This window comes from Neovison vison, chromosome 11 (assembly GCF_020171115.1).
Source record: "Neovison vison isolate M4711 chromosome 11, ASM_NN_V1, whole genome shotgun sequence".
Classification (NCBI taxonomy): domain Eukaryota; kingdom Metazoa; phylum Chordata; class Mammalia; order Carnivora; family Mustelidae; genus Neogale; species Neogale vison.
This window is the reverse complement of record NC_058101.1, coordinates 62,253,326-62,267,681: the sequence shown is the minus strand read 5'-3', so window position 1 is coordinate 62,267,681 and position 14,356 is coordinate 62,253,326. Positions and strand designations below refer to the sequence as shown.

The following is a 14,356-nucleotide window of genomic DNA, read 5'->3' as shown; positions in this document are numbered from 1 at the left end:
TCAATGCCCCATCCCCCTGGGGCTTCGGCTCTGGACAAATGACAGGGCCTTCACTTATACCTTCCCTCCACCTGGAACAGTCTCTTGCCTCTGCCACTCTCTCCCTCCATCAGCCTGACCTGGGTAAGTCCTACTAATCCTCAAGGCATGAGTTTCAATGTCACTTCTAGAGGAAAACCAACCATTCTGGGCACCCTTCTCTAGGACAGTGCTCTACCTTCCTTCTCCCCATCATGCTCGTGACCTCTGGTTACTTGCCTTTCCTGTGAATTCCCCAAGGGCAAGGACTAGTCTGATCTCCTCTGTGCACAGCCACCAAAAACCAGCCCAACACATGGCACAGAGCACCTTTCAAATATTTGCTGAATGAGGGAGTTAACTTGCCAGCCCTGGATTTCATGTACATACACGTCAGTAAGACAGAATTTACCAGAGGGAAAAGACACAGAAGCAAACAGAAATGACAACATGGGACAGGTACCTGCTGCATAAGGTGTCTGTTCCAGGGACATGCGGAACAGTGTCATTGTTTGCCAGAGATGTTCCCCAGAGGAAGTCATGCTGGAGTGGAGCCTGGGGACTTGGAAGCATGCCTGCTACCGAGGAGGACTCTGGCTCACGGAAGTGGTGAGCTGCCCACGGTTACAGGGTCTATGCAGACCACAAACATCATAAATGTCAGAATATACCCAGTTCACGCACATGCCCAAAGCTGCTGCTCCAGCACCCAACTCAGTATTCAAGAATGTGTTGAATGAGTAAAGGAGTGAGTGAATGAAGAGACAAGACAGAGGTTTAAGAAAGACCGAAGGACAGGTTACGGATGGAATATTTGCGCCTCCCCCACCCCAATTCACATGTTGAAACCTAGCCCCAAGGTGATGATGTTAGCATGTGGAGCCTCCGGGAGGTGATTAGGTCATGAGGGTGGAGCCCCCACCAGCAGGATGAATGCTTTTGTCCAAAAAGACCTGAAAAAGAGAATCTCTCTCCCCATTTGAGGACAGAATGAGAAGGCAGCGGCCCACAAGGCAGGAAGTGGGCCCTCTCCAGATATGGTCCCCTGATCTCAGACTTCCCGCCTCCAGAACTATGAGGGGTACAAACTATCTTGTTTGTAAGCTGCCCAGCCTGTGGTATTTGCTACAACCGCCTGAGCTCCCAGTGGCAGGAAGAACCCAAAGCTGATGTGAGGCATGTGATGAGGAGCTGGAACTTATCTTGAAAGAGAACAGCTTAGCCTCTATGGGGGCAGATGTTTGTTTACTTCTTACTCCGAGGACCACAGTCCTATTTGTTGACTTTAAAATACACTTTTACATTTAAGGGGTAGAGGCTGCCATTGTTACATCACTTTTGTCACACATTTGACACATGGGGAAAGGCATGAGGAGGGCATGGAGCTTTCCTTCCTTCTCCCAAATGTCACTCTCCCACAACTGTCCATGCTCATCAACCTGGAAGCTCTCTGAACCCCATCCTTTGTGGGGGGTTGTGGAGGCTGCATTACAAAGGCAGGGTTGTTGAGATCACTGGCCATTGGCGACTGACACACTGTCAAACGTCACACATAAAACGTTGACTTTTAGAATATTAAAATAAGAGTCTCTTTAATATGGGATCTCACTTGGGTAAGGAGACTGTTTCCACTATGCTCGCATTAATTATAGAAATCATCACGCATGTGACAAGCACAAATGTAAGGTGTGAGTTGTTTTGTTTTAGCAAAAGAGAAAAACAAAACAGCCACCATAATAATCCAAAAGGGCTGATAATGAAAGATGAGAAGATGTTTCCTCAGTGACCGGGATCAGGTCAAGTAAAAAAAGGCCTACACAACACACTTCAAAAATGGTTAAAATCCTAAATTTTATGCATATTTTAACATAATAAGAAGTGTCAGCAAACACTCGAAAATATTTTTAAGTGATAAATGCCATCCAGCTCCCATTATCTTGCCAGGCTTGACTCCTCAGCTTGCAAAACCTTCCCTGAATGAGTCAGGAGCTAGCGTCAGGGTCACTGAGGCTCAGACGAAAGGGGCCCTATATCTCCCTACCTAAGCTCTTACTGTCTTATTGTGAATTATAAAAAGAAACATATATTTTGGTCTTCCTCATTCCTGACACAGAGCATCTAAAACCCTTGCAATTTCCTAAGAGATAGGTATAATAAAGATGTCTTGATATTCATAAAAACCCCTTTAAGCCACACCTGAGTTTATGTTAATGAAGTGACTTTTGGAAAGCATCTAAGGATGGGGGCTGGATGCCACAGAGCCAATCAACTGAGTGACCTGAAACCTCCACAGAGGGCAAAGGGCTGGAGACTGAGTTCCCTTGATGATGGCCAGTGATCTCAACAATGCTGCCCTTGATTTTTGGTTTTTTAACTTAATTTAATTTAATTTTTTCAGTACCAGTGATCCATCTCCTCCCTCCCTCCAATCTTCCAGTGAAGGTGGGAAGGCCATGCCCTTCTTCCCTCATCCTGGTGGGACACACAGGAAGCAAGTTTGTGGACTCCATCTCCTCCTTCTCTCCCCAGGACCACTGCCTCAGTCCCTCTCTCCAGTCTCTGCCGGGTCCTCCCCTCCCTTCTGGCCCTTCCCCGCCGAGTCCACATGTCCATACCATCTCTACCTCCAGAGCCACCTTCTTTTTTTTTTTTTTGATTTATTTTTCATTTATTTTCAGCATAACAGTATTCATTATTTTTGCACCACACCCTGTGCTCCATGCAATCAGTGCCCTCTATAATACCCACCACCTGGTACCCCAACCTCCCACCCTCCATCCCTTCAAAACCCTCAGATTGTTTTTCAGAGTCCATAGTCTCTCATGGTTGACCTCCCCTTCCAATTTCCCCCAACTCCCTTCTCCTCTCTATCTCCCCATGTCCTCCATGCTATTTGTTATGCTCCACAAATAAGTGAAACCATATGATAATTGACTCTCTCTGCCAGAGCCACCTTCTAACTTGGAGCTGGCCATGTCACTTCCCTAATCAAGTGCCACTGGGCTCCCCAGTCCCCCAGGATGAAGTCTACTGAGGCTCAATGAACAGGCACCTCACCTCTCATGCTCCCCACACAGGCTTTCCCCTAGAACTTCAAGGTACTTGAATCCTGGCAGGGCTAGTCCTCATTGCAGGCTTTTTCTCCCATTACTCCCTTATGCAATGTCTTCTCTCCAAACCCCATCATCACCTGCCTAACTCCTGCTCAACTACACAGCTCTGTCTAGAGGCCACCTCTTCTGGGAGGCCTTCCTTGATCCCACTCTCCCCACCCCAACCTGGGTGAGGCTTTCCTCCTTGCCAAGGCCACACAGCAAGTCAGCTGTTGAACTGGGATTCAAAGTCAGACCCTCCCACTTCCCAAAACAGAAGACTGTGCAACCACATATGTATGCAGGAAAGAAAGAGCGAGGTAGAGCAAAGCAAAACATCTTGGAAAGATGTCCCAGCTATAGTAAATGAAAACAGCATGATGCTGAACAATGTGCATGGCATGGTTCCATTTAAAAAATGTATATATGTTTATATAGGTTTGTATAAGCAAAGAAGAAAGTCTCAATAAATACAAATTGAGCTGCTGACAACAGCTATTAGGTGAGCGGATCTGAACATTGTGTAAGGTTTGAATTTGTTATGTGTTTTTTATGTTCTAAAAACAAAACAAAACAAAAACGAAAAAACAAATGCAAATCAAAGGAACTCAGCAGCTGTCTCCCAATAATAAGTGAAAGGCCTGAGCACTCAGGAATTCTAAGCCTTTGGACGCAGGGCTCACCTCCAACTACCCTTGGTCCTGGAAGGGACACGGGGAACTGAGAGGACAGCATGAAATAAGAAGGGTCAAGGTGGGCTGGCAAGCCACACTTACCTTTCCCAGCAGCTCAGGCAGGCCCAGCACTTGCCCGGCGAACACACCGATGCAGATGAAGATGGCAGTCACCTGCCCCAGAGAGCCACGGATCTCCTTGGGTGAGATCTCGTTCAGGTACATGGGGAGCGCACTGAGGGCAATGCCTGTGAAGGAAGCATGGCAGCCGTGAGAGGACAGTCTTCTCCAAGGGAGGAGTACCATGGTCAGTGTGAGGGCCGTCATCCTCAAGGGAGACTGGTCAGAGCCCTTCCCTCTTCCACATGCCCTCTCGAGAACAGCAGCGTAGCCACAATGCCACTCGGCATTCTGCACGGACTGCCCATGCTTTCACATGCCCTGTATTATTTCATCCTTAAAGTACGCATGGGAGGTAGATTTCATAGAAGGGGAAATAGATGATGATGGTGGTGGGGATGGTGGTGATGATGATGATGGTGATGGGGGTGATGGTGGCAATGGGAGTGAGGTGATGGTCGTGGTGATGGGATGGGGGTGATGGCTGTGGAGGAGGATGTGGTGGTGATGGTGGTAATGGAGGTGATAGTGGTGGTAGTGGTGATGGTGATGGAGGTGAAGGTGGTGGAGGGGATGCTGGAGGTGATGGTGGGGGTGACGGCCGTGGAGAAGGGTGTGGCGGTGACGATGGTAATGGAGGTGGTGGATGTGAAGGTGATGGTGGAGGGGGTGTCAGTGATAGTAAAGGTGGTGTTAACAGCCAACATACCCGGAGCTTACCAAGTAGCAGGGATCCTTCTTATCTCTTTACATATATTATACGTTTTTATAGTAACCCATTGAAGCAAATGTATTATTATTATCCTTATTCTAAACATAAGGAAGCTGCAGTACAGATGAATAACTTTCCCAAATCACCAAGTGACGTCCAGAGATGCCCAAAGAGATTATTTTGCCCCGAAGATCAGGTCTCTGATTCTTGAACTCGAGCTCTTCCCACTAGCTAGCAGTGCCTCTATGTACATCAGGGCACTCAGGTCGAGCAGATACTGTATTACCCAGTTTACAGCATTTTATAAGTGCTTGTCAGTTTCAAGAAAGTTTTCCACCTGCAGCTGGGTGGAAAAGCCCTTTACAGGCCTGCCAATGTATACAGATGCACTTGTCCCAGGCTGACTCACAGCCTGTTGGGAACACAGAGCCTCATTTCATAGGCCTTCCCCTTCCTTGAGGTGCACGGCCTGATGGTGCACAAGGAGTGGTCAGGGGCACACTCCCTCACACAGGGCTAGCTTAGCTGCCCCAGTCCTCCTAGAGTCCGATTTGAGCAGCAGCTCTCAGCTTGTGAAAAGCAGAAGGGACCTCAGAAAATATTCTCTAGGGAAATCAGAGATGCTGAAGGAAATACTTTAGGGACAACTGGAAATGTACATTTTCCTACAGGGGTGCAAAAAAATTTTAGTCCAGTCCAAAACATTTTACTAAACAGAATAGTCTTAATTTTTGAAAATGAAAATATGACCCACATCTTTAAATTGTACAATGTGGTCCGGGGAATGATCACAAAATGCACACAGCTGTGCAACCCCCAGCTAGGTCAAGAATCAACCAACACTACCAGCATCCCAGAAGCCCCCCACCCTGTGCTTCCTCAGAAGCCTCATCCTCCCCCTTCTCCCCAGAGGCCCCCGCCAGCCTGACTGCTATCACCAATGCTCCATGTGTGGAACCATAGCCGGTGCATTTCTTTTGTCTCTCATCTCTTCGTGTTTTTCATGGGTGTGAAATGCATCCATGTTGTAGCATGCGTGTAACTGCAATTTATTTGTTTTTATTGCATTGTAATAGTTCCAGTTATGAGTATATCCCACTTCATCCACCATCCTATTGATGGACGCCCTTGCATTTTCCAGTTTAGGATCAACACTAATAGGGCCCCATAAACATTCTTAAGCATTCTTAAGCACCAAACATTTTGGTGCACATGTATGCACATTTATATATCTAAATTGCAACCATAAGATACATTTGTTCAGTTTTAATAGAGCCAATTTCCTGAAATTATCACGCCAATTTACATCTTTATGAGAGATGTATGAAATATACTTTGCTCCACATTTTTGGCTAATATTCAGCATTATTGGTCTTTTTAATTTTTAGCAATCGTGGCTTTAATCTGCATTAAATTACTTATTTAATTACTAATTGCTAATTAGTAATTACTGATGAGAGATTTTATTTTAATTCCAGTATGATTAACATTCAGTGTGACATTAGTTTCAGGTGGACAATATAGTGAATTGACACCCCCATACAACACCCAGCGCTCATCACGACAAGTGCCCTCCTTCATCCGCAGCCCCTATTCCCCACACCCCCACCCACCTCCCCTCTGATAACCATCAGTTGTTCTCTAGAGAGAGTTAAGAGTCTGTTTCTTGGTTTGTCTCTTTTTTTCCTTTTTTTATTTCTCAAATTCCACATATGAGTGAAATTATATGGTATTTGTCCTTCTCTGACTGACTTACTTCGCTTAGCATTATACTCTCTAGCTCCATACATGTCATTGCAAAGGGCAAGATTTTATTCTTTTTGATGGCTGAGTACTATTCCTGTGTGTGTGTGTGTGTGTGTGTGCACACGCGCATGTATTCCACATCTTCTTTATCCATTCATCTACTGAGGGGCACTTGGGCTGCTTCTATAATTTGGCTATTGTAAATAATTCTACTATAAACAGGAGCACATGTATTCCTTTAAATTAGTGTTTTTGTATTGTGGAAGTAAACACTCAGTCTTGTCACTTCTGGATCATAAGAGAGTTCTATTTTTAACTTTTTGAGGAATACTAAAACGATTTTATGTACCTTTTGGCCATTTTTGTGAAGATGCCCATTCCATCTCTTAGCCATTTTTGTAAGAGTTTTTCTGTGTTTTTATGATTGATTTGTAAGAGTTCTTAATGTATTCTGTATATGAACCCTTTGTCGATTTCATTCACTGCAAATATTTTCCTGCTCTCTGTGTTTGTCCTTCATGAATGGTAATTTTTTTGCATGAGGTCTTTAATTTTAATGTATTTCAATTTATCAATTCTTTTACTTTAAACTAATGCTTTTCTGCCTGTTTAAGAAATCTTCTCCTATCCTAAGGTGGTGGAAAGTCTACATAGCACGTTATCTTTTAGAAAACTTCCTGTTTTACCACTCATCTTTAGAGCTGCAATCCACATTTATTTTTTAATGGAATGAAAATGTCAGTGTCAACACAGATGCAGCATTCAGCCTCTTGGATGGTGCAGTCTGTGCTTTATCCCTAAGACAATTCCCCAAGGAGGAGCGGCAGCAGAAAAATACACACACCAACTCTTGACCCATAAACCTCTGCTTTACATAAACAACTAAGCCGTAGAAATAGTAACTAAAGCTATCACTGTAGAAATTCCATGGCTGTACACATAAGCAAAAAGGGTTCTTTTATGGTTGCCAAGATGAGTACTCTCCTTCCTTGTTACCCCAAGAATTGATGTTTCTGGAAAGATGCAACACATAAAAGCATTCTGGTTTAAGCAAATGTCACATACAATTTTCCAAGCCCCAAAACATAGGTGCATATACACAACTGTTCCATTCTTGGAGTCAGCAGCCCCCCTCAGGCTACCACTGGGGCCCGTTCTCATAGAGCACAATTATGACCGAGGACCAGCCTGCAGTTCACAACTGCTGGGAACCCCAGCTGATATTATTTGCTGAAAAGACACCCCTTCCCTTCAGCTCTCCAGATACCACTTTGCCATAGGTTAGTGCCCATATATGTATGGGTCAACTTCAGAAGTCTCATTTCTCTTTCATTGATCTATTTTTCTGTCTTTGCCCCAATCTGTACTGTCTGAACCACTGTAACTCTCTAAGTGTTGATATCCAGTAGATTAAGTGTTCCAATTTTTCTTCTGGAAGATGATCTGATGAATTCTCAGAACTACGCATTTTCATATACATTTTAGAAGCAGCCTGCAATTTCCATTTTACAAAACCTGCTTGGATTTGCTTGGGTTTGTGCTGTATCTACGGATCAATAAAGAGGGAAAACCTTCATAATGTGGAGTCTTCCAATTCATGAACACAGACTACCCCCTATTTATGTGTCTAATTTCTCTCCACAATATTTTATAGATTTTTTGTAGATAATACAGAGATGAGCATTGCGTATTTCCCATTGGACTTATTCTTGGGTAATGGGTTTCTATAACATTTCAGGTGGTATAACTTATATATTTAATTTTCTACACACAAATAAAATTACTTTTAGTTTATTGATCTTACAAAGAAAGGCGACATTGCGTTTAGTATTACAAGCATACAAGTATGATGACCTTTTATCCAGAGACCCTGGCAGCCAAATCCACTCACACATTCTGAGGTTTATTTACAGATTCTTTTAGATGTTTTATACATTCGTGATACCTGTGACAGATGACAGTTTTAGTTCATCTTTACCAAGCTTTATATCTTACATTAAAAAAGTTTTTGTTTGCCTCATTGCATTAGCTAGGACCTCTTGTACTATGATGATTTGGAGTGGTGACAGCATATATCTTGTCTTGCTCTTGAGCTCAGAGAAAAACCTATTAACAGTGTACTCAATATGACTACTGCTATAGGTTTTGGTAGATAACCTTTATTAGTTTAAGAAAATTAGTTGGTTTAGAAAAAAATTGACTAGATGTATTTTTCCTTTTCTTTTTTACCATAAATAGATACTGAACATCATCAAATGACTTTTCTGCATGTATCAAATAATATGATTTTTATCTAAAATGTATTCTGTAAACATGAACTATCTTGATTGATTCTAAAATGTTAATCCAATCTTCCATTGCTGGAAAAACTCAGCTCAGTCTCAACATACTATCTTTTTATGTTTTATTATTGAAATATTGTTAAGTTTATTGTTAAAATTGCTAATTCTCTGTTTAGGATTTTTATATCTATGTTCCTTAACCTGTAATTTTTTTCCTGTAAAGTTCTTATTGGGCTAGCTATCAAAGATACGCTCATCTCATAAAATGAGTTGGGAAGTATTCCCCTGGAAATGTTTATAAGGAGTTGGCATTGTTCTCTTTTAAAGGAAACTTGAATCTCTTTTGATGGAAAGTTTTCAAGTATATGTTCAACTTATTTAATAGACTAGGACTATTAAGATACTATATTTTTTCTCTCACTGCTATTGGTTAACTTTTTTTCTTTCTAGGCATTTGTACCTTTCATTTACATTTTCAAATATTATCACATCATGATATATTCTTTCTCTGTGCTTCAGGATCTATCCATTTAGTTCTTAATTTAGTTATTAATTCCTTCTCTCTTTGTAAACAGTCTCACAAGGTGTTTATCAATGTTATTAAACTCTTCTAGGACTTACTTTAACCTTGCTGATGCTTTCCAATGAAACTCCCTTTTCTAACTTCTTAAGATGAAATCTTAGATTATTTTTAGCCTTTCCTGTTTTAAATATTTGCACTTGAGGTTATAAATTTTACATGAAATATGGCTTTAAAATATCATGTAGTATTTTAATTATCATTTAATTCAAACGACTTGAAAAATTCCATTGTGATTTCTTTTTGCCCCTTCAGTTACTTGGAAACACACATTCATTACTTAGTGTGTGCTACTTACATCTAAATTTCCAAACTTATGAGGATTTTATCTCTATATTTTTGTAACTAGCTTCTAACTCAATTCTGTTATGGTCAGGGAACACAGTCCAACTTTAATCTTCTGAAATGTGTTAAGATTTGCATTATGACTCATCAAATGGTGAATTTTTATAAATGGCCCATGAATGCAGAAAAGGAGTGTGTGTTATACGGTCCTAAGACTTAGTGTTCCATATATGTTAATAAGCTCATATGTATCCATTGTGTCGCTCAAACCTCCTACTGCTGTTTTTGTCCACTTGTTCTATCAGATACTGAGACCATATTTCTCATTTTCGTTTGGCTAATTTTCAGTTTATACTCATTTTCAGTTTATACATTGTGACGCTCTATATGAAGTGCATATCAGCTTTAGAATTGTAATCCTGATGAACTGAGAGCTTCTCTCATTTCTGGTTACCCTTCTTGCCTTAAGATCTACTTAGTCTGTTAGCAGTGCTGCTGTACTGGATTTACAGACGTGGGTTTTGCCCATCATCTTAGTTTCAGTCTTCCTATATCTTTATATCTAAGGTACAAACAGCATATACACATGTATTTGTTTTATCCAATGTAATCATTATTCCTTTTAATTGGAGTACTGCATACTTGTGTTTAAATACAACATCCTACCATTGGCTGTTCTATGTGGCACTCTTCTATATCCTGTGTTTTCTTTTTTAATTCCTTATTTAAATTCAATTTAGTTGGAATATTTTCTCTCCTCTTTTGCTTTCTTCAGGATTACTTTTTTTTTTAAGTCATTTGATTGTTCTATGTTATTTTCTCTTCTTTTAATAATTGCTCCAAAGATCATTTCATGAATCTGTGTCTTAGTTAAATCTGATATGAATTAGTACTTTTAGTATTTCCGGGGTAATGCTAATAATTTAATACACACCAACTTTAATTACTATCTTCTTGATTTGTATGCTATTTTAATTGTGTATTTTAATTTTTTCTGTCTTTTTTCTTTTTACACACACACATACATACAGAGACACACACACAAACTCAGAGACATGCACATACACAGAAACACACAGACACACACACACAGACTCAAACAGATACATACGCATATATGCACAACTGCAGAAGCACACATACACACAGACTTAGGCACACACAGAGACACACAGATACATACTCATACAATCACAGACTCAGACAAACACACAAACACACAGTCCCAGACACATACACACATATCCAGACACATACACATAGACTCAGACACATACATACATATACAGATACACAGACTCAAACACACACAGACACAGACACATATATGCATACATGCAGAAACACACCAACACATAGACATACACATAGACAGAGACATGCACACACACAGAAATACACAGACTCAGACACACACAGAAACACACATACACAGACATGCAGGTACACAGAAACACACAGATTCAAACACAGAGAGACATACACAGACACATGTATGCACACACACAAAGAAACACACACACAGACACACACACAGACATATACACACATACAGACATGCACACATGCAGAAACACACATACACAGACCCAGACACACACAGAATCAGACACATATACACATACACAGACACACACACAGACTCAAACACAGAGACATATATGCACAGATGCAGAAACACACAGGCACACAGACATACACAAACACAGAGACATGCACAGACATAGAAACACACAGACACACACGCACCCCTGTACAGTATCTGAACGTTGTCAGGTAGCTTTGAGGAAACAGAAGCTCAGAGGGGTAAAGAAGTCTGTCTGAGGTTACCTGGCTGGTAAGCAGCAGGGCTGAGACCAGAATCCACCCTTCTGAACACCTCACATGCTCTTTGTCATGTTATGATTTGACTCAAATCATAATAATAAGTGAATAATAGTATTAGTGTTTTTACTAGTTTCCTACTGCGGCTGTAACAAATTGCCACAAACTTAGCGATGTAAAACACTACAAATTTCTTATCACACAATTCTAGGGGTCATGAGTCTAAAATGGGACTTGGACTACATATGATTCTTCTGGAGGTTCTAGGGGAAAGTCTGTCCCCACCCCTTTCCCAGCTTCCAGAGGTGCCCACACCCACTGGCTTGTAGCCTTGCCCACCCCCAGCCCACCCCTGCATCACTGCAGTCTCTGCTCTCACCTGCTGGTCTCCTTGCTCTGGCTCTGACTCCTCCTTCCTCTTTCACTTATCAGGACCCCTGTGATCTTATGGGACCCACCTGAATAATCCAGGTAAAGACTGTCTCAAGGTCCTTAACTTAATCCTGTCTACAAAGTCCAGTTGCCCCATCAGCTCACATTTGCTGGTTCCAGGGATGAGAATGTGGATGGCTTTGGGGCAGTAAGCAGAATATTGATAAATAACAATTTCTTTATAAGAGTGGCCCACAGCCTTGCTGGGAGCCTGGGCTGGGACATGACTGGGTAGGGCCTTGGGGCATGGTACACATAAGCTGACCCCACCAGACAGGAGGGCCAGTGTTTCTGCCCTATACTCTTATTTCACAGTCTCCTATTCTGTGATGTTTAATGAGTAAACAATACAGCTGTGCATGACATGTGAGCTCCGGAAGCTTCCAGAGAACATTCAAGATAGTAGCTCTAAGATGGGTACAAAAAGGAGCCAAAGCAGAATTTTAGAGCTGGTAGCAACCTCAGGTCCCAGAGTCCAATCCTTACTTTCTAGATGACATTACTAGCTCAGAGAAGTGAAATGATCGTCCCACAGTCACCTGGTAAGTCACTGGTAGAACAGAACTTAAAGCCACATCCTTGACCCTGATTTCATGTTCTTCCCATGTCATATACTTCTCTAAATGCTGCTGCTCAAATGTGTCCACCAGAGACCAGCTAATGTGCTTGCCGAGCTTGTCTATGAGAGAGTTCCTAGTGCAGACCCCTGGGAGTGTGGGTGGTCCTGGGGCAGCTTGGTGAGAACCTGTCCAATGCAGTCTTCCACAAACACAAAACACCTCTGTACCCTTCTAATTTGACCTTAACATCTGCATGGATTTTGCCTCTAACACCGTTGCACCAAGTCTGTTTCAATGTGAAAATGTGTTTCTTTTTTTTTTTTTGCCAAGCTTTTTAGAGAAAGGACACTTGGGGAAGGTGTCCAGGGCTTCTACTATGACTCCAAATACTGCCCACAATCCTGGCTTGAGCAGCACAGCCTTCTGAAAATCCTCCAGGCTTGGGGCGCCTAGGTGGCTCAGTGGGTTAAAGCCTCTGCCTTCGGCTCAGGTCAAGATCCCAGCATCAAAATCAAAAGCTTCTGCACAGCAAAGGAAACAGTCAAAAAAACAAAGAGGCAACCCACGGAATGGGAGAAGATATTTGCAAATGACAGTACAGATAAAAGGTTGATATCCAGGATCTATAATGAACTCCTCAAACTCAACACACACGAAACAGGCAAACATATCAAAAAATGGGCAGAAGATATGAACAGACACTTCTCCAATCAAGACATACAAATGGCTATCAGACACATGAAAAAATGTTCATCATCATTAGCCCTCAGGGAGATTCAAATTAAAACCACATTGAGATATCACCTTACACCAGTTCGAATGGCCAAAATTAACAAAACAGGAAACAGCATGTGTTGGAGAGGATGTGGAGAAAGGGGAACCCTCTTACACTGTTGGTGGGAATGCAAGTTGGTGCAGCCTCTTTGGAGAACAGTGTGGAGATTCCTCAAGAAATTAAAAATAGAGCTTCCCTATGACCCTGCAATTGCACTACTGGGTATTTACCCCAAAGATACAGATGTCGTGAAAAGAAGGGCCATCTGTACCCCAATGTTTATAGCAGAAATGGCCACAGTCGCCAAACTATGGAAAGAACCAAGATGCCCTTCAACGGACGAATGGATAAGGAAGATGTGGTCCATATACACTATGGAGTATTATGCCTCCATCAGAAAGGATGAATACCCAACTTTTGTAGCAACATGGACGGGACTGGAAGAGATTATGCTGAGTGAAATAAGTCAAGCAGAGAGAGTCAATTATCATATGGTTTCACTTATTTGTGGAGCATAACAAATAGCATGGAGGACAAGGGGTGTTAGAGAGGAGAAGGGAGTTGGGGTAAATTGGATGGGGAGGTGAACCACGAGAGACTATGGACTCTGAAAAACAGTCTGAGGGGTTTGAAGTGGCGGGGGGGTGGGAGGTTGGGCTACCAGGTGGTGGGTATTATAGAGGTCACGGATTGCATGGAGCACTGGGTGTGGTGAAAAAAATAATGAATACTGTTTTTCTAAAAATAAATAAATTGAAAAAAAAAAAAAAGATCCCAGGGTCCTGGGATTGAGCCCTATGTCGGGCTCTCTGCTCCGCAGGGAGCCTGCTTCCTCCCCCCTATCTCTCTCTGCCTGCCTCTCTGCCTACTTGTGATCTCTCTCTCTCTGTGTCAAATAAATAAAATCTTAAAAAAAAAAATCTTCCAGGCTTATCACTTGGCTTTAAATTATTTATTATGAGTAGGACAGACAATTCATCTCCTGGCCAGAAATTTTCCCTTATTTCTAACCAAATGCCTTCCTTTAAATGCCTGCAAGCCCCCAGCTCTGCTTTGAGAGGGTCTGACGAGAATAAATGACAGGAAGCCTCCATGTCTTGGCCCACCTCTAATAGGTTGTATTCCAGAAGTCAGAGAGGTCTGGTTTTTTCTCCATTCCTTGTTCTTACTTTTTTTTTTTTCTGTTTCTTTTTGGAAATATCATCAGAAAAGGGGTCTAACAGATATCTGACTTGAATATGGGGCTTTGTAAAAAT

At 42.0% G+C, this 14,356-nt stretch overlaps 1 protein-coding gene across 1 annotated transcript in view; it reads right to left on the bottom strand.

Moving 5' to 3' along the window:
* Positions 1-14,356, bottom strand: part of SLC2A9 (solute carrier family 2 member 9) — a 206,051-nt gene that overhangs the window by 143,079 nt on the left and 48,616 nt on the right. Inside the window, 1 exon segment of the mRNA XM_044226192.1 lies at positions 3,887-4,032. Coding sequence (XP_044082127.1) covers positions 3,887-4,032 — 146 coding nt within the window.